The sequence below is a fragment of the Vollenhovia emeryi genome, unplaced genomic scaffold (genome assembly GCF_000949405.1).
Source record: "Vollenhovia emeryi isolate VEMERY1.0 unplaced genomic scaffold, V.emery_V1.0 DF939200.1, whole genome shotgun sequence".
Lineage (NCBI taxonomy): Eukaryota > Metazoa > Arthropoda > Insecta > Hymenoptera > Formicidae > Vollenhovia > Vollenhovia emeryi.
In genome coordinates this window covers 42,860-64,000 of record NW_011967166.1, presented here as the reverse complement: position 1 = coordinate 64,000, position 21,141 = coordinate 42,860, and the positions used below count along the sequence as shown (strand labels likewise).

General features: G+C 37.7%; 3 protein-coding genes across 5 annotated transcripts in view; 1 reads left to right on the top strand and 2 right to left on the bottom strand.

Annotated features, from left to right (window-relative positions):
* LOC105561785 (potassium channel subfamily K member 16) overlaps window positions 1-7,643 on the bottom strand; it is a 19,017-nt gene extending 11,374 nt beyond the window's left edge. Inside the window, exons 1-2 of the mRNA XM_012012093.1 lie at window positions 5,685-7,643; window positions 5,442-5,610 (exon numbers count right to left, since the gene is read on the bottom strand). Coding sequence (XP_011867483.1) covers window positions 5,442-5,610; window positions 5,685-5,993 — 478 coding nt within the window. The 5' untranslated portion in view covers window positions 5,994-7,643. The remainder of the gene's footprint in view (window positions 1-5,441; window positions 5,611-5,684) is intronic.
* The window catches only part of LOC105561786, a 17,462-nt gene extending 359 nt beyond the window's left edge, over window positions 1-17,103 (top strand). Inside the window, exons 1-7 of one of the 3 annotated variants that reach the window (XM_012012096.1) lie at window positions 9,680-9,759; window positions 14,128-14,404; window positions 14,516-15,017; window positions 15,226-15,402; window positions 15,900-16,041; window positions 16,125-16,214; window positions 16,443-17,103. In XM_012012096.1, coding sequence (XP_011867486.1) covers window positions 14,893-15,017; window positions 15,226-15,402; window positions 15,900-16,041; window positions 16,125-16,214; window positions 16,443-16,709 — 801 coding nt within the window. In that variant the 5' untranslated portion in view covers window positions 9,680-9,759; window positions 14,128-14,404; window positions 14,516-14,892 and the 3' untranslated portion in view covers window positions 16,710-17,103. Of the gene's footprint in view, window positions 1-9,679; window positions 9,760-14,124; window positions 14,405-14,515; window positions 15,018-15,225; window positions 15,403-15,899; window positions 16,042-16,124; window positions 16,215-16,442 lie in introns of those variants that run through there. The other 2 variants (XM_012012094.1, XM_012012095.1) reach the window with 2 other exon arrangements.
* Window positions 8,552-21,141, bottom strand: LOC105561788. The gene is made up of 12 exons (XM_012012097.1): window positions 19,262-21,141; window positions 17,935-18,258; window positions 17,420-17,539; window positions 17,118-17,244; window positions 11,872-11,998; window positions 11,667-11,768; window positions 11,294-11,416; window positions 11,007-11,152; window positions 10,374-10,523; window positions 9,974-10,219; window positions 9,593-9,874; window positions 8,552-9,355 (listed from the first exon to the last, which is right to left on the bottom strand). Exons 2-12 carry the CDS (start codon window positions 18,127-18,129, stop codon window positions 9,066-9,068), a joined length of 1,908 nt encoding a protein of 635 aa, XP_011867487.1. The 5' UTR covers window positions 18,130-18,258; window positions 19,262-21,141; the 3' UTR covers window positions 8,552-9,065.

Below are 21,141 nucleotides of genomic sequence, written 5' to 3'. Positions count from 1 at the left end.
TTTAATACCAACAGTTTTCCTTCTTTTTTCGTTATTTTTGAATGAAAAACATGGGAACAAAGTTCTTCGTACAACTTTCGACTTACCCTTTGCACAATGTAATATGCGCACGTTTCATAGTCGGAAATGAAAGCGGAAATAATGGGCCATATACACGCGAAAATTAATGTCGTGTTATACGAGTCAACGAATGCTAGTGCATAAAACCGCTGTGCATGTATTAAGTATTTCCAGACTTGATTTCTAATAACAAATATATTTATTAAATAATCCAATATCGGAGTCATAAGAAATTGAAAGTGAAATTCAAGTATTCATAAAAATATAACCATCTTAGAAAATCTTTAGTCTCATTTCAATTCAAGCAACTGTCATCTTTCCTCAAGTTTTATTCAAAGTTTGATTTTGTTGTAAATTTTTAAGATATTCAAATTTTGCAGACAAAACTCTTTTGCAAATCTTTTGCAAATAAAAAGTTACTACTCTAAATTACTAACGCATTTAGTACAATTTATCAAGCAACGTCACGCTTGCGTTAAGAACAATTAATGTACGTGCTGATCTTTATATTAATAAAAAGAGAGTAAAGAAAGACAGCGAAAATATGAACCATTATTGTTGTCTAATGGGTGGAAATAACATTTATGAGCCGTTTTCGATCGTAAACGGGAGAAAAATACACAAGCCATATTATCAGTCATTTAGAAGACGTTAAAGAAGTTTTAACGACTTTTAACGAAGAATATCACGAGAGAACCGTAGAACACGGCCGACGCGCTCTTCCATTGTCAGTTTTTACTACGATTTGTCGGCATCTGTGGAACGTATAAAATATCACTGAAATTTGCGTGGTACACGTATATAAAAACAATCGAGGCCCAGTGTGTGTGTGTGTGTGTGTGTGTGTGTGTGTGTGGGGAGGAGGAGGCATCAAAAACTGAGAGAGACAGGAAGTTCTCGACGGTAGAATGGCCATACGAATAGAATGAGTCCCAAGTTTATCGACGAGCTATGTTACGTATCGCCGTTGACATTTGACTTTCCGGCCGTTTTGCACGTACAACATTTTTTCCCGGCGTCCAACCATGTAACTTGGAATATGTATTATACATATGCGTGCAATTTCCTTTAACAGTTTGTTAAACGGTAAAAAAACTCCCTTCGCATTTCTGCAGACTGTGCACGTGCGTTGGTTAGTTTGTTCACAACGAAAGCTCGCAAGGAGAATTAGAAAAAATGTAAAAATTGCATTACATTTAAAATATAAGATCTTTTATAAGTAATGTTAACATAGCATACATTTTTTTAGTTTTTTTTTCACCTGTTGGTTCTTAAAGACACTTGTAATAAAGTACACATTTTTTTAATAAGAATGAAGAAAGTTTCTCTAATGAAAAACTCGATATCGCATCAATTATCAAGAAAAAAAACTATTAAAGGTGTTGAAAACTAAATAAATTGATGTTTAATACATAAAGAATGTATTAATCGTTTTAAAGGTACCTTTAAAGATTTGAAAAATATGACATGACGTATATAGTTTTCTTGCAATATAAAAATTTGGATCACGGTAGAACCGCAGTAAGTAACAAATCGATATCGAAACGTGTATTGAAATTTATTCATATAAATAGGACAAAACTTAGCACAAAATAGACTCTTTTTATGTCACGTTTCAAGTTGGTTTCAAGTGTTTCGCTGGATAAAATACACATAGAGAATTACTTTTAGCGATAAAATATTTTTCACTGTGGCATTAAAGTGACGTTAAGAAATGTTGAACTTTCAACTATATAAATGTTGTTGAAAACTTAACGTTTCTAATTCTTTTTACAACCTCCTTAAAACCATGTAGCCACGTTTGTCGTTGTCGAGCAAAACGACGTTTGTCGACGGCGACGATGTTACATAAAATCACTGACGGCCATCAGGTTATTATTGCCAAACCTAAATCCATCAGTAAATGAATAACGATACTTACGTCGGCACTGCGATCTCAAACTCAATTAAGCGTCGACGGTATTTATAGAAACGTCATCCTCGACTTTGCTAGGGTGATAAAGTTTTTCCGTTCCGAATCCCGATACGTGCGAAAGAATCGTTTCGCCCATTCGTTATTATCGATTTCGTCCTACCAATTACGTAATCTCAGAACGGCGGGCGTTAACGATTTAGCAAAATGTAAACTAAATAGAATTGATTGAAATTGGAAGTAATTATTGAATTAACATGAAATGCGCAATGTTACGTGTTTTATTAAGTCTTGCTTAGAAAAATGGCAAGAGTGGAGATGTAGATTTTCCGATCATTTCGCGAGCACTCGTATGTAAAAGCCTCGACGCTAAATGTACGTCGGCGGTGTGCATTTAGGTTTAGCGGTGTGCATGATAATACTAAAGCGCCGATAACCACGTAGCGAAGCATAACGTGCGCCGCCAGCGATGTTTATCATTTTCACTAACTGACAATTTTGGCAGCCGAGATCGCCCGATTTTATCCTCTTTCGTTTCCACAATGATTTACTGCAACACGCCATGACATAAATTAACATGATATATGCACTCGTCATATCACTCGTTTCCATTCGGGGCGATTTAAAGTATGTTTCGGCAGAGAGCACGTGAGACAGATTGGATTATGACGTGATAAAGTTGAAAATTGAAATAAAATAGCCGTTAATCAGGGCCAATAAATTAATATACAAACTGGAATAACCGTGAGAGGAGGGAAAGAGAGGGAGGGGAGATGAATTTTTCCAATAAAAATGAATTTGTAAGTTATACTCGGGACTATGATTGATACGAGAGATGATTAATTAGAAGCCTCGGATGCTGAAGCGTACGAATCGACGTGGATGGCGTTATCGGCATAACGACACGCTTGTCTTGCCACGCACGTAACAGGTATCACGCGCGAGACGTATCAGGGACATCGGTCCGCCCGGGTCGGGCCTCCGGCCAGGGAGTTATTGGCGATTAACCAAAAATACGGAAACCGATATCCCGCGCGTACTTGTGCGTACGCGTTCGTTATTTCTCCGTCTAAAACGACGAGGGCGATCGACGCGACAGTGTCGTCGAATTGGCGATCAATTATCGTGAGAATTAATCGCGGGAGGTTTCGTCGCGGCACCAATTTATCGGCTTGTCAACAAGTTTAACGGCGAAATGATCACCTCTGAAAATTAATTATGCCCGTTGCCGGTGATGTTGGACAATCGCTGTCGCGCTTGATTTATATCGCGTTGTATTACCAACTATCTTCCACATCCCTTTGCGATACTACGGCTATTGTATCTCAAATTCTCGATAGTGGAACGATAAGCAAGTGTCAATCTACATTTTTAGAAAGGTGAATTAATCAATCGCTAGCTCATTTCAAATCAACTTGTTTTACATGGCGGATACGGATTCTGCACGATGTCTTGGTCGAATATTGCGATTCTTTTAGGGCGTCTAGCAGATTAACTCGACTAACCCTAATGGACGCTAAAGAAATTAATTAATAGCGAAACGGAACATCGATCCTTGATAGCGACGTCCTTGCGAACGAACGCGAGCGATCGATCCTCCTGGGGAATCGAACGATCGGAGCGCGCGTTAATTAATTTCCGGCCTAACCAAGTCCTCGGCAGTCCGCAAATTCGTACGACAAGTAATTCTTGCTAACGATTCGATCGGCCACGAAGGACGTCGGATACGAGGCAAGTACAGCAAGTACGGTCGAGCAATATAATCCAATTTCGCGCGACTTTCATCGAACTCGTCCGCGAATCAATTGCAAAAGACTGTATTTAGGATTATCAACGCTATATTTCACGGAAATGCAATGTTTCGTATCGTTAAATAATACAATGTTATAATCCAAACTTTGCCTTGCCTTGCGTCAATTATCCAACACTCGGATAATAATTGTCATTTCGGCACGCGCTCGCACGAATTTCAGTTCCGATATTCACGCGCAACTCCCCCAAAATAGTGTTCCAGCCACAAGTAACAGTGTGCTATAATTCAGTCGGTATAATAATTATCAAAATGCAATAAATCTTGCAACAATTATTATTGTGTGGTGATCCTATTAAAGTTATATAAATTATCAGGTGGTTTAATTACATGGTCAGTGGTGTATCGTAATTATTTAATATTTATATATATATCTATTAAATTATTATACAACAGCTTTTACGTTAATTTCATCTATCGGAGTAACATTGACTTGAAATACAGATTTATATTAGAGTAGATATTTTAATAGAGGTGTATATCCGTGGCCGCGCGCGTCAATACTTTTCTATATTTCTAATTTATGCGATAGCCTCACGAATCGCACAATTCCTTTCGCGTAATTTCGCCAAGTAATCATGATTTATATTCTTTGCGCACAACTCGTACATGGGGTATGCCGATATCGGTGTGGCACGCACAACGCTGAGAACAAAGCCAGCATCACGTTAAAGTCATTAATATCACTTTATCCTTTCATTGCCGTGGCGCCGGGAAATGATAAATCCTACGTCTCAGGGTACTATTCGTGGCCTGGATAGTAGTAACTATTCGTCGTTTCGCGTCCATTTTTCGATTCGATGCGATAACTCGATCTCCTTTGACCCATTAGAACTCGATAGACCCTCACCAAGTAACTTTTGTATCAAACGCTATGTTTACGAAAATCGATGGCGTGAAATTTACAGTTTCGTTATTAGTTTATTTATTTTTATCAATGATTAAATCTTCATTGCGTTCTTATTCATCGACGAAAAAATTGACTTTTCGGAAATTAAGACTGACAGAATTTCAATAAGTTTATTTTTCCGGTACTAAAAAAATTTATCTCTATAATTGTGTTTTTGCATTGAATATTCATTTGAATAAAAGAATTTTTATATAAATATATCTTTTAGAAATTTCTCAACAAAATAATAAGTCGATCAAAATAATATACAAGCATATAGAGAACGTTTCCGTCACTAGCAGATATAACTAAATCAATCAATTTATTTTACAACTGGCATAGAGCAAAATGAGTTTGCGTTTTCTTTCTTATCAAACGAACAGAAGAGCTTTAATTGTCATCAAATTTTCACGTGTATGTATGCAACATATGTATACGTATACATGCGACAAAATAATAAATAATTTTGTCAATTTCAACTTTGCATTCTAAATATCTCAAACGTAGTTTCGAAAAAACAAACCGATATAAATGGCCACTATAATTTAATGAACATGTTAACTTTTGCTTTCTCTCTCTCTCTCTTCTTTTCTCTGTCAGTCTGTCTTTTTCTCAACTGATATTTCAGACAAATAAAGATTTATGTACATATTTTTCAACTCAAAATCTGTCCGTTTTTACAATTGAAATTCTTTTTATTTTCGGACATGACTTGGCGAGTGTAGGTGTAAAAATATAGATGTATAGATATAGATAAAAACGAGACTCACCGATAGTCGTTATCACAGTAAGAGAATACAGAAAAGCACCGGCAAAAGTCCACTTATTTTCCTCCACACCGTCGTACCCATTTTTTATGGCCGACACTACCTTTTTCTGGTAATTCTCGAGAATGTCCCTCACTTTTGCCTTCCAGAGTTTTTCCGAAAAGACATTTTCCTATAAACAATAGCGTCGCGTTTGTTAAATGTGAAAATAGTGAAAATAGCCACTTGTGGAAAAGATTCGTTCACCTTGGAAGTTAGCTCCCAAAGAGTGGCGGCTGTCAGATTTCTTAGCTTGATGACATCACTGGCGACATCCAAGCTGGTTCTACCTTCGATGTGGGTGAATAGGAAGGCGCCTGCTATAGTGTAGCCCACCACCAGACATACGATGCCGACGTTACTGAAGAGGAAGGCTATCAGCGCCCTGGTCCAGTCGGCGATCCGCTCACCCCACGGCTTCCGCCTGCGTTTCCGTCGTCTTCCGCCCCGGCCGCGATAACTTCCACGCTGCCAGCTCCTACTGGCCGACGAACGGGACGTTCTGTCCGTTTCCATCGACAATGACGACTTCTCGCGACGATGTCACCTCAATCGTGTCACTTGTGTGACCATCACGCTTGCGGATCGTCCAATTCTCTCCGATCGTCGAGCTCTCTTGCCGTTACTTGGATTCTAACGATTCATTGCCGATTGCAACACGTCTTTGATTTCGCAAAAATACCGCAAACTCACCGCAGGAATTCACGTTGTTGTTTCGAAAACCGCAGCCGAAGAATTGACTCGTTCCGTAATATCATCTTCCTTCTATCGCTCGAAGGCCAGAGGAATCTCGATTGCTAATTTCGATGCACGAGTCATTCAAGCGTTGTACGGATTTTTCCTCAAGTTAGTTTCAAAAACGTTGGTACAAACAAACTAATAGAACCGTATGTAACGGATCGATACGACAGAATATAAGGAGATTCGATGTAAGAAGATGGCCAACTCTTATGCGCGAGTATTGACCAGGGCTAATGGAGAATTACGCCGGGCAAATTTAATGGGAAACGTCCTATCTCCGAGTCTCGTCTGCCTCCGCGGCACAGTTGATTCTCCGAGTCTCTGCTATTGACTTGCTCGTGATCCGCAGGGAATCGAGAACGTCGTCGGGAGAGACGAGTCACTTGGCCGCTTAACAAAATCTATTGTGAAACTGTTTACGATCCCGCGAAAAATGATCGACGATTTCCCCCAAGTCGGCGCGGGGTGTAATCCGACTTTAATTAAATCTCTGTGATTTTTCCAGAGACTTTTCGCAAGTTGGAAATAAATTAATCGGATTTACAAGTTTTAATAGAAAAACGAGTTGTTTGCTATTCTATAAAAAGCAGCTCTATCAAATGATGTTTCTGATAATCAAATACTTGATAGTGTAAATCTAGTTGGAACAGCGTACCGTATATTCTTGATCAACATTCGTCTCGAAAAGAGATTGGTAATTTCATGTTCTGACGTAGGCGCGATGATGAACGGTAGGAATCACCATTAACCCTGTAGCTTTCTCGCGATCTCGCTTGATTTTGCGTTTATACTTGGAGACACACGTCTATACATATATCGTTACGCTAGATAAACGACTGATGAAAAGCCACGTGCTAGAAAGACGCATTTATTAAGTTTGAAATTTTCATTTCTTCTTGTAGATCATTTTTTCTCAGAGTCTTACTGATACCACTGCGAATAATTATACGAATGTATTGGGCGCGAGTCTTCGTCAAGACCTTGACTCCTCGAGGTAGCTGCACGAACACGTTCGTTAATGGTTTCGACTTTGGCATCCGAGTGACACTGTCGTTACATTATTATTACGTGTGTACACATCCATGTTTCAGCGAGCAATTAATTTTCGACATTCAACGATACTCCATTGCGCACTACGTTGAGATTTTACGAAAAGGTCCAAGTTCGGTGATGCTCGAGGCAGAGTATGAGCCCCTAATTGCCGGTATGCAAACATACGTAGAACGACCTACCTCGACCAAGTTTCCCCGTAAACTGATTTCTTCGTGGCACCCCGCGCCACGACATGCACTATCCCGAAATAGTACGTCGCTGAAAATAACCGGGTTCAAGTCGCCTGGGTCTGGTCGTGTTGCCGATCAAATTGCTAGATTTGCCAGACACCCGGTAGACAAACGCGTTCCGGTTAAGTGAACAAAATGTTGAAATGTTCAAATTTAATACTTTTTTTTAGAAATCTGACAATATGCAGGTACCTGTCGAATGTGTACACCTATTGTATAAGAATTTTTATGACGCTAAAAGAGAGAGAGAGAGAGAGAGAAAAGTCACTTGAGAGGTTGGCTTGAAAATTTATGAAATGCAGATTCCGCCCGTGCCAGGATTGTTCATTCGTAATGGACGCGAACGAAAGTTCTTAGCGACTATTATTTCTTCTTTGAGTGGGCTTTATCGCGCGATTATCGAATCGTTGAAACCGGAGCCGTTAACTGGATACCGCCGCTGCTGCCGCCGTCGTCGTCGTCGAGACGATTAACGTCCTCGCGATTTAAACGACGAAATGCGACTGCGAGCGTAGCAGTGAAAATGTACGAGTACGTATATGTATGGGCAAAGGGGATGAAAGGGATTTGCATAGCAAGCGTGAATTTTGCATGCGGCAAGTGCGTCCGGGAAAATATTGTAAGAACAATCTTCTGCGCGCGAAAAGTAGTAAGCCGCGCGAAAATATCATGCTCGCTGAAAGATAAACTCGCGTCGCGTGCGTTCGAAGAAAATTTAAGAGATTGCTGGCAAGTTAGACTATTTCTTGAAAACGCCAAAGTTGGAGCTTCCCGAACAATGACTAGACTTTTTTCTTTGGTTTTTGCCAAAGAAGATTAGAAAAGTATACAAATATATATGTATAATATGACAGTGATAATTTTTATAAAACATTTCTGTAAAAATAATATATTTAGTGAATAATATTCGAATTTTGTATTAATATATAATGTTTATAATGATACTTATATAATAATAACGTAAAACTTATTGCGAATAACTTTGGACATAAATCTGAAAGGAAAATATTCAAAATGCAAATGTCGATTAAATATCAAAGCCATGCAATATGCAAAGTGTATGCAAATTTAATTGCATTCCATAATTGTTCTCCTATTCATTTTATAGAAACTAATTCTCAGACTCGTATATACCTGTATGTAGGTACACAGCAATACTATACAGCGCTATTTTCAGCTCGCAATGTTTGCAAGCTGTAGTTCAGTTCTCTCTTTACCATTGATATACACTTAACAATTGTAATTTTCTTAATAATAATATTCTCAACGTATTGTTTCAAATATGAAAAGGTTGAAAATAGTCAATTGGAGTATTTTTACGTGGAAAAAGATAATTGAGCTAAATTGATTTTATATGCATTTATGTACGAAATAATTCTTGACAAGACTCGCGCGAAAAGAACCAGATCACTCGATCCACGCGCGAGATCTGTATCTGCACGAAACTGACTCATATGTCGATTGAGACGTGAACCGAGAAGTTCCCTGGATCTTATAGCATGTATACGAAGACGGATGATTCGCGTCCCCGATCTCGTCGAATAGTAAGCTGAAAACCGCGAGATCAGAGCTTGGGCTCGTTTTCATAGACCTCATCTTCGTACTCTGCGTCGTATTCCTCGTAGTCCTCGCCCTCCCCCCCCTCCTCCTCCTCCTCCTCCTCTTCCTCCTCCTCGTCGGTCTCTTTGATGATACCCAACCTCTTTGCGACGCTCTTCACGTTGTTGATGACCTCCTCTTGCACCAGATTAAAGCTCATTGCCAACAGGGCAATTCCAAATAGCAAGTAGAGAGAACAAAGGGCGATGCCCTTCTGCGCGTCCAACTTGTATGCCGGCACAAAGTCGCCAAAACCTTAAAATAGAAGAGATAGGAAATCGCGTCGAGTTTTACGTCATCACGTTCGAAATAAATGCAAGATCAATAAATAAGTGGATAGAGATAAGCAAAGTGAAACCTTTCAAACTGTTGCAAGATGTTTTAAAATTATTAGAAAATCGTCTATAGTTTGCCGGCTTTCGACAGTAATCAACCCAACTACGGGGGGAAAAAAAAGAAAAAAAAAACGAGCTAGATAATTGCGAAACGAACCGATGGTAGTCAACGTGATGAAACAGAAGTAAGCCGAGTCGAGGAACGGCCACTTTTCCCATTCGCTGAAAAGATAAGCGCCGCCAAATATGTAACTGACTACAAGAAAGACGCACAGCCAAATAGGCACAGGCTTGGTCGGCTGCCTTTCCTGATCATCCGCAGAGGTAGAGTACTCGTAGTCAAAATCAATATCGTCGGCATAAACCTGTCGATGCACGGCAAATCCCATCGGCGACATTATCCTCGGCGACGGCGGTGGTCCCCGTTTGTAAGAGCGTGCTGAGGAAAGATAGATTAACTTGTTACTACTGCGATTACAATTTAGGATAACTTGACGTTGAAAACTCAACTCTCTCATTTATTCATTAATTCGCTCACCGACAGAATAATTGCTCCTGGTACGTCTACTTTTAGTAGACTGTGACCTTCTCATATATTCCATTTCCAAATAAATGGAAGATGGTCGGGGTCCTGACGACGAGCTCGTTCTATGATTCGTCGTCGTGGCTCCTTCGACAGAAAGACATCTCCTCGGCAAGGACCTGGGACTAAAGCAAGTTCGTTTTTCAACGCCATCCAACTCTTCGGTCGTTTCGTTGCTTTGCGGTTTCTCCGAGTTCTCGGCTGTAATAGCGTCGCGTTTTGTTTAATTTCTTTCAAGCGCTTCAAACAGACATCCCTTTCATCATTCTTAAATAACACACTGATATTTATTCCAATCTTCAACCAATAATAGTATCGTTACATAAGATAGAGCGTGGATATAATATAGCAATACCCTTATCTTGTGGCGACTGTCGCCACCTCGATGCTTCGTCTTCCAAATCATCCAATGCGTATCTGTTGCATAAAACTGGCGAGCGATCCGCTTCATTCGGATTCATCAGCAATTTTCTGTCCAGCGACTGTGTCGTTATTCTCGGACTAGCTGTACACGATAATGAAAGTAACGCAAACCAGCCGATAGTTATTAATTAATCGATGAGTTGATAACGAGTGCAATGCGGCGCAATCGATGTGCGCTTGAATTAATTAATTAATATCGAGCGGCCGGCTGACGATAGCGCATTTGTGCTTGTGTGTCTCTCGCTTGTGTGTGACTTGGTGTGATTTTATATGTGTGATACCGACATATCGTTTGCAACTCTTTTATTATGTAAATAACGTATGTACAAACGAGATAAACAATAGAGAGACTCGGTTAAATTTTATATAACATTTAATTATTCGCCACATTTAATTCTGTCTTTATTTCGATCGTCTGCGCGTGACAACAAAATAATATCTCTTTTTACAAAATCGCGATACAATTGTTTATTACTTGTTCTCTGTCAACTTTACAATCAATTTAAAATCGACACGATTAACCAATAAAAGTAAACGATTGGTGAAATTATTCAATTTGAAATACCTCTTACGCTTCTCGGGGTCGCCACTGGAATATCCGAATAACGTGGTATAGTTGCAGCTTTAATTTCCATTGGATGATTTGTGCATGAGGAAGGTGCATAAGCAATTGCCTTTGATTCACCTGCTTCCGGTCGTCGAGACATGTACCTAGAATTGATCTTTCCTAATATCTTTGTTACTAACTCATATTTGTCCGACATAACGTTGCGTTAGTTGAATAGTTAAATTAATTAGAAATATTTACTTGTACTTACAATCGAATTGAAGTATCTTAAATAACGGTCTTACCTACAATCGGTGTCAGAGTACGAGGACTTTGTCATACTTTCAGAGAGGCCTAAGGCCGAATCAGCTGATCGTTGACTCACTCTGATGGATCGGCGAAACGGGCCTCTGCTTGATGCATATCTCCTTAACGATAAAATCATGCATGTATTAGTTTTTTTTTCATGGAATCAGAACAGTAGATTATATTGAATCTTTCAACAGAAAGATCCTTCAACGGAAAGAACATGTAGCCTTCTTGGGCAAAACATTAATACGTCACTCTGAACCATCATTTTTACTTTATACATCACATAGTGCATACTTCTCCTCTATTATATTTTTACATGAAAGGATAAATTGTTCTCTTTAATTTCTATACCATACATAAAATTACCCTGGTTGACGAACAGAATACGATCTAACCAGGTTATTACGTCCTCGTCGTTTCTTTGGTGGTTTTGTGCATACGTAACAGCACACTTTCCAATATAGAAACCTAAAAATACAATAAATAGGAACAAAATGTTTTCAGCGCGCTAATAAAAACTAGCAAGTGTTTTTTCATTTTCTTAATACATATTTATATTCTAATTATTTACCTAAAACTCGATGCCATCACGTCTCCGATGTTTGACAGGCAGAGCAACATGAGCGGGATGCCGAGGATGGCGTAAAAAATAGTTACTACTTTTCCATTCTTCGTTTTCGGCGCAATATGACCGTATCCTAAAAAGAAATACAGAGTGTACGAAAGAAAAGATTTTTATACTAAATCACAAATTTATTCAATGAATGTTATTAGACGAATTTGCGAGGAGAGGTGTAATAAGAATTTCACTATTGTACGATTAGGTCGTCTCACGAGTGAAAAACCGTTTTGCTGAATCAACAGTGAAACGCACATATGTAAAATCACATTCAAGTTTAATCACCGACTAAAGTCTTAAATTAGAAAAACCGAGTCGACAGGGTCCTTCAGGTTTTTAGCTGCACTCGAGCCTCGGCCTTGAATCTTTTCTTCGAGGTTTAGACAGTCCCGCAATTTCGTCTACAAGTCTGGGTCAAGGTCGTCGAGATTCCTTACTCGTGATACGTAAAAACTATTATATCGTCTGTTACATAACACCCGACACTTATTACTCGGCAGCGTCACCTGCATTCCCGGTTATCGAGTATTTTATAATTATTTTCTAAAATTATTAGAAATAATTCACATTTCTCCATTATTAATAAAAATATAATAAAAATGTGAAAAATGTCTGACAAGACCGAGGAAGTGTATTATGAAGGATCTGTAGGAAAAGTATGAAAAAATAATTTTATGAAATGAGAGATGTTGACATTAAAGTGCCAAAAAATATTATTAAAAAATATTAGAAATTATGAGAAATAAGTATTTTCTATTTAAAAGATGATCCTTGTTATAGATAAAATAATATGTTTATGCAGTACTAAATTAGCTCAAGTAGGTCAATGTTATCTATCTCTTAAATCCAAATTATTTGAATGATTTCGATTGGGCAAATTTTCAAGTCGTTATTTGACTTGCAATAAGCTAAATATTTAAATGTTTCCAAGAGCAGAATCAATTAATTTTATACATATATACGATCTTCTCTCTGCGCGACATATCTGTCTCCAGAAGAGAATCTTTCTCAATCGATCTTTTATTATGTTACTCACAATTGGTTCACCTAGTCAAAATTGCACCCATAACAAGTATCTTTCCACTTTATTGAAAGGATGAATTTATCCGTATTCGAGAAACGTAAAAACCGGAGCAGCGATCCAATTTCGTAATTTTACCCCAAAGAAGCCATTTATCACTACGATCCTACGTCGAAATGTGCGGCGAACGCAATTTGAACGGGATTGATTTCACGACTTTGCACGATAAAAAGTTTCGCGGTAAAAAACAGCTCTTCCTACATGTCATTATGACAAGGTGATAATCTTTCTCTCTTATCTGATTTTGTTCAATTATCAATAGTTTTTTCTCTCTCTACCAAAACTATCAGAAAAGAAGAATTTCCTTGCATACAGTATAAATTTCAGATGCAAAATGGTACCGTATGTAGACGAGAGTATGTGAAAGGTAAAAACTCCATTTTCTCATAGTGAAAACTTGATACACGAGATCTCCGAGAATTCAAAGATATCAAAAAGACATAATTTTTTTTCTTCATCTTGAGCTTGATATAACATTGAAACGAGAAGAAAAAGCCAAGAGAGAAGCACAGAGACAGAGACAATCCTCAACATCAACATCAACACCTCTCTGTCTCTATCTCTGTCTCGGTCCCTCAGTCCCTCTGTGTGTAAGAGAGGGTGGCAGCGGAGGGAGAGATGAGAAATAGGTCGATGGCAGGAAATTATTCGAAAAGGAAAAAAATATAAAAGAAGGAAGTTGCCTGTATGAGGGCCTGACGAAGAAATGAATTTTTGCCATTGTCGTATCAAAGTCGTATTTTTAAGAGAGTTTAGTGGAAAAAATTTTGTTTGTTTTTACATTTTTTACAATTTTCCAAATTGAACAAATTCCATCTAATCTACTTATACAAGTTAAATTAATTAAAATCTTTTTCTCATTTTATCTCAGAATACCAATTGCAAAATGGTATGATTTTAAGCTAATACAAATTGACAACGGAGAAAAGATAATTTTATATACGCTCATGGCTTGTAGTTTTCGTTTGACGTTGATGCGGATTCGTTGACAAATATAACTTTATGAAGGACGTATTTTTCAAAAGTGAAGGCTGAAAATCTCTAATGGAGGTGTAATTTCGCTGTCGTACAGGAAGGAGACGAGGGAATTAACGTTACGCCATGTGTCTTGATTTTACTTTAAGAAGGAGGTCAAAGAACGCGCGTACTAGTGCGACCAACCAAGCAACTTCTCTCCTTCGAAGTCGAAGAGCCGGGTTTTCCCAGTTCGAAGGACAGGCGTTCGAAGGAGTGGAATCGGCCTTAAAATCCGACCGGATCCACCAACGCAACATCGCGCAATAACAATATGCTTATAAATCAACGCGCGCATTGTAATTTTGCTGTGATTAGGTTTGCTATGGCAAAACTACCACATCTCGCGCATTAAAAAAATTACAACTGTTGTAAATCGAATAAGAAATGGTAAGCAAAAATTAATTACTTAAAAATATTTCAAGATTTGAAGAAATTGTTCACTAGTGAGAAGAAAAAATGAGCGATTGAATCAAACATTTCATAGATACATTTTTCCAGTTGGAAGATCGGAGAAAAGTATAAGACAAAAGTAGTTGAGAAAATGACAATAATTTAATGCGTAATTCAAATGTACATTATCGGCGTAGAAATATGTACTTTTTGAACTTGTATTTTTATCAAGAATCACATAATATGAGCCAAATTTTGGGGATTTGCATGCAAACAGAGGAAAACAGTCCATTGATCGCAGATGATTATCATCCGAAAAGACCTCGAAATGAAGCGATGCGTTCACCTTCCCGCTATGCATACCTATATATAAAGACGTGCTTCACTTTCACTCTTATTTAGTCGACGTTGAATGTTATGCGTGTCTGTACGTCTCTCATTCTTGGTAAATATTAAATTTGGTTACGTCAAGTGCCACTTGGCAGATGATAAAAATGCGCGCGTTGTTTTCAATTGTTTTCGCCATGATCGCGACGGCAATCGCCGAGAATGATGAATCTTGGACTTGGAACGATGATAGACAAAAGACGAGCCGAGACGTCAATGCCAGGTGCGCTGACAATTTTTGACTTATTAAATAACAACATATTTAATTATTAATGTAATTGTACTTTCACCTGTGATAATAACACAATTATATCTATTGTTGAATATTCCTGCAATACAGATTCAATAGTATTTTCAAACAAAGATAGTATAATATTTGTGTGATTCTTAAACCGGATATTACCGTACCTTCTCATGGGCGCAACTTTTAGATATCTAGTGCACGAGCCTTCTGAACATTTGGATAGTTTCGACAACGGCGTTCATTTAGGATTTAGACCTCAGAATCCAGGCCCTTACGGTCCCAATAGCAGACCGCTGGTACCGGGGTACCAAAGCAATAACGGTGTCCTCGTGGGTCCCGGTGGACCAACAGGAATAATTGGCAGGTATTCAACAACTCTCATTTTAATCTCATCAGAGTCTCTGCTAAATCGCATCTTTTCAAGCAGATTCATTAATCACGGAAAAAATGGGATTTTCCATCGTATGTCCCCCCTAGCAATTGCTCCATATTAAATTTCCAATGATCCGATCGAAATATGTGTATAGCATCACCTCTTCACACAGAGATCGTTTAATTTATAGATAACTCCCCCCCCATTCGCGTATACATTTAATTGCATACGATGATAAACAAGGCGCGGTCCTGCAGCCGTAAATATTTTACGAGAAATATTCCCGAGTTACTGGCTTATCAGCAACATATTTATTTTATCTACAAAACTTTGTTAACGAATTATTTCTCCTCAAACTGTCATCATACGTCAATTACGTGGTTAAACGCTTCTATGATTTGCTTTTTTTCTTTAATTAAGACAATGCTTTCCAAAGTAAATATTAGTTTTTTATGTAAAACAATGTAAAGAGACTATCGTTATTTCAGACCTCCTCGTTTCGAACCGAATGGACACGACGGCATTTTGGATTCAGTACCGCCATGGATCAGAGACGATCCACGTTATAGCGAATTCGACACTTGCAAATGCAGATACAGTTTCAACTGTCCATCGCCCGGCTTGAAATTCGTGAGTTTGATCGAAAATTGATGAGTTTGCTTAAAAATTGACAAATCCAGAAAACTTAACAAAATTTGCTTTGGTAATTTCAGGGCCACTGCGCGAGAGAGAAGAAGTACTGTTGTTTCAACAGCAAAAGATTCCCGGGATTGTCTGGCGGGCATCAATATCCATATTATCCTGTAACGAAAAGAGTTTAAATCTATTCACGCACTCTCAAAAGCAATATTCAGATAAATTCTATTTTCTGAAATGTCATCGCGAACAAGTTACAAATATTTATTGCGATTTTATTGATTTTCAATCCTGGTTTTATATACATTTACGTAATTCGAAATTTTCTTGCACGCGCGCGCGCGATTCTCATATGCATATAGGATTGTCCATTAAATAATAATAATTTCTATTAGGGTGCGCCACACAAGCATAGACCGAATGGTTTCGCGCCGACATCGAATTATTACGGTAATCGAAGACCGTACAGCGGCTACCAACATCCGTCTTTCGGTGACTATCACTCAAGACCCTATAACGGCGGTTATGGTCACCGTAATGAGTTCGAGCCATATGGCTATGATCCGGAACTCGACGATTATGTCATCTACGAGAGGTCATTGGGCAAGAATCAAACGCAGACAAATGAGAAGCCAGAGACGTATGAAAGTACTGAAAGATAAATAAGCAAATTTTTGTCGCTCGAAACATCTTTCATTGATCATTCTTTATTGTTAATGATGACGCCAAAGATGTGTGACAAAGATATGGATGAAATCAAGTAATAAAAAAAGATTGTAGTGTCTAATAAAATAATTTTAATTATAAAAGCATGTATACTTTTCGGTCCTTATTGGACCATCCTCGGTATAAAGAAGAGATCATTTCGATTTAGTAATGGATGGGGATTCGCAAGTTCAATATCATAGAAATGATCATTCGAAAGAAAGAGTTGAAAGCGGTTTCCAAAAATTCTCTATCCTAACAATCCTAAATATCCTAATTAGAAAACAAAATTTTCTACTAACTCGTCTCTTTTTATAAATATACTCAACACTTCTGAAAGTAAGAAACTTAAAATTTTGACTCACCAATCGTCGTGATGACGATAATGGAATAAAACAGAGCACCAGCGAATGTCCATTGAATATTATCCTCCTCTTCGCTGCCATCCCATCCTTCCTTCTCCATTTTTTTCAGAAGACTATCTTCAAATTTCTGCATTGCGCATTAACAAATAATCTTTCGGACCATGTCAATATAAAAAGAGTAACAGTTTGCATTTGTGTGTTACTTTTCTAATGATTATCGTAGAAGCTGCTTCGGCTTCCATTCTCTCTGTAAAGCTTAAAACAGATGTAAAACTACGGAGGAAAACACAAACGAAACGTACCTTCAGCTCGCTCAACGCTTGCTCCGTCCAATTTTCGCGAATCAACACGTCGAAATCCTTGGTGATTTCCCATAACTTTTCCGAAACGTTTCCTCGTATACTCTTGATGCTCTTCTTCACCTGCGAAGAGAGCGCAGGTGAAGAACGATAGGTACGCTTACTCGGCGTCGCGACGCTCGGCGACAGTCGCAATAATTCATTGACACGAGCGTAGAATATTTGACATGGGAGAAACTATTTGTCTGCGTCCCTTTTCTCTCTCTTTAGACGGCGAATCAATTTCTGTCCCAGTAAATTTCGATCCGCAGTGAAATTACGTGATAAATATTATTTAATGTGTTACACAACTAAATTACTAATCTAGAAGTACCAGTAAAATTAACAAGATTATATTTAACATTTATAACTGCATGTATAATAAAAATATTAAAAGAATAACAAGAGTCTGAAATATGTAATTATGAATATCAACTTTGAAAAACGAATTGAGATTTGTATATAGTCTCGCAATTTACCTCCCTTTCGTAATTCGCTTCCAGTGACTCGAAAGCATATGCGCCGATTAGACAATAAGCAACCACCAAGGAGATTAGCGTCACGTGAGAGAAGACGCATCTGCTGAATTTCCACAGCAGCCGGAGGAATTTGATGCACCTCGACGGTTTCTCCACTTCCACCACGTCGAACACCTCCGTTCGCGCGCGTGGCATTTTCTATTTGCCTCCTTTAGATCGTGGGTATCCTCTTATTACATTTTCCATTTACATAGTGAGCGCGAAACCGCGCTTTACCTTCATCACTTAGCTTTAATTGCTAATAATTAGATTTTCTCTCCGGTCCTACATAATGAATTTATTAATGTAGTTGTCGGACTCTTAATATTTTTATGCAATATTTCTTTGAAAGTGAACAAATATTGCAAAAGTTTGAAATTTAATTTAGGTATCAAAAATCTAAGTAGAAATAAAATTTTGAAGTATGAGAGATATTGCGCCAATTCTTAATTCTCTGATAAATGAGAAAGAGAGAGGCTATAAGATCGGAAAGCTTCTTCAATCAATTTTTCTCTCGCTCAATTTCTACATCGTGAACGATGTTACATAACCGCCAATAACCACGTAAGTATATGTTGAAACTATAACATTGAATCTTATTATAAACAATTAAATGCAAAATATTTTTCCCATATACTTATATTTCAAAAACAATACGCAGCATGTAGCAAAGCTTCATTATCAATATTTTGAAATTCACATATTTTCTACATTATGAGAAATTGAAAATATTGGGAAAATCGACGCTTTTATCCCGTTTTTATTCCCTTTTTTATGCATATAATCATTGTTGTAAACGGTAATTTTGTATCAGATATATCTAGTAGAACCTCGAGATACATAAAATATTTAGGTTTCAATCGTTAAAAAAAAACAAGTATGTTTCCTGATTGTTTTCGCCCAAGAATGGTTTGCATTTACATTTTTGTTTGAAAATATTAAGATAATTTTCGTCTTAATAAATATGAATTGTGTGTATGTGTGCGTGTATTTATTTATTTCATATTAATATATATTTTGTATCAATTTTATTGCCCATTCTACAGAATTATTTCGCTTTAATCTAAATAATATGATTTTGTTAATATTTACATTACGAAAGCTCTTGTTTATTTTAATCATTCGATAAATTATTAATGCTTGTTAAAGAAATATTAACTTTGAAATATGAGAATAATAAAAATATGAAAAATGGAAATTAAAAATCCAAAGAAAATATTCTAGTGCAATTATAAAAGTATACAAAGTGCACACAAACACGGTGATTAATTAAAGTGTTTAAAGTTACATCAGAGCTGTGACGATAATTGCGGTTAATCATACAATTACGAAAGATCAATCTCTTTCGATCGTTTTTCAAATTCTCCAATGATTCTTTAGAACTCCAAAGGACCTTTCAACATAGACACAGCATAAACCACACGTTCACTCGCAAACCGAGCACGATTTCCGCCATAAAGAGACGCGTGTGACTCTCGCATATTCCTCGACACGAAACTAAGGCAGAAACGTGGGGCGCAGTTGAGTTACATCCGCGAGGCGGTTGTTCCAAATTTATCCCGGCGTCGAAATTTTGTTCGGAAAGCGACGCGGAGAACGCGCACGCGGATCCATCTGCGATCAGAGACTCTCGCGTCTAACGGAACTTGGGTCTTTAAACTATCGTAAGAAAAGACAATATTGAGAGATAGTGAAATGTAAGAAATTTGTAAATTCTAGCTCTAAACATTCCAAAAATACAAATAAAAATTAACTATGCTGCAATATATACTTTGATGAATAATGTGATGTCGCGCTTATGCGATGGACGCCGAAGCGAATGTACGTCCGGCATCGGTAATTATCGCAGCGGCGTGTATTAATATGACCATGCGGAAGGTTACATGAATAAACATGAGGCCGTCGATCATGTAAATCCGCTCGTGGCGACGGTTTCGGGGGCAAAGCGCAGATCGGAGTATCGCGCAACACGATTCTCCACGAAACCGACAACCAGGGAAGGTGCTTTATTTTTAGTGACGGCTATTTGCAGAGAAAAACGGGATCGATGAGATGAGCGCAACACACAAAATGATTAACACAAAAATATATTTTCGAGTTTCGCCACAAGAATTGCGCCTTTGCTGAAAATTTTATCATCGAAACTCGAAGTAATCGTTGATAAGTCAAATATAAAAACCTCTGCCCGAAAATCGATCATGTAATTCTTCTTAAAAAATTTTAACTTTTACATATCCATTTGTTAGCATTGCAGCCATAAACTTTTTCTTTTTTTTCTTTTTTTTTTAGAAGAAGGTATTAGAGTTTACTTTCTTTATACATATAGTGCATAATGCAAGGATTTTGCATTATACATATGTATGTATTGGATTAATTTTCTGTTGACTGTAGAAAACTAACGAGATCAAGTGGCAAAATGTGTATACCCTCGGAAGGCTATTCGTCGGCTATCTACAGTCACCTTATTTATCGGTGCCGCGTCTACATATATAATGTATATATAATTTTATTAGAAACGAAGAAATCCTATACTGCAATATTGCCAGTCGGCAACGAGAGATTGAGGCAAATGCGAGATATAAATGAGAATTTAGAAGAGAACATTATTTTCATTAAGAATTTTCATTAATATAATAATCTCGAGACTTTTTAAAAATGTTTTTAATGTAACATACACACGCGGTTTTGGAATATCAATTAAATATCTTTTGTTTAGCATTATATAAATTGTTTACGATAAAAATGAAACTATTTACAGTACATCGATATCAATACTTGTGAGTTTTTCATCTGTAAATTCTCACTTGTCTCCAAAGCATATCCTTCGATGTCTCCTGCTACAAATTTATTTACATGAAATTCTTTTTACATATAACGTCACGAGAGGTGATAAAACATCTTTGGAAACTTGAAATGAAACGAACGACTCGTCGGTCAATAGGAAATAGGAAGTTTGTAGTTACGTTTCGAGGCCTCTCTCTTTCGGTATATCACGTCGTTGCCTAGTTGATGGGAGCTTATATTGCAATCGCCATCGATTATCCTGACGCATGTCGAGCGGCGTGCTGACTCATCACGCTGTGATAACATCCGACAATTTGGACACACACGTGATAAGTCAACAGGCATTTCAAATGACATTGATGCCAATCGCAACAAGATCGAGCG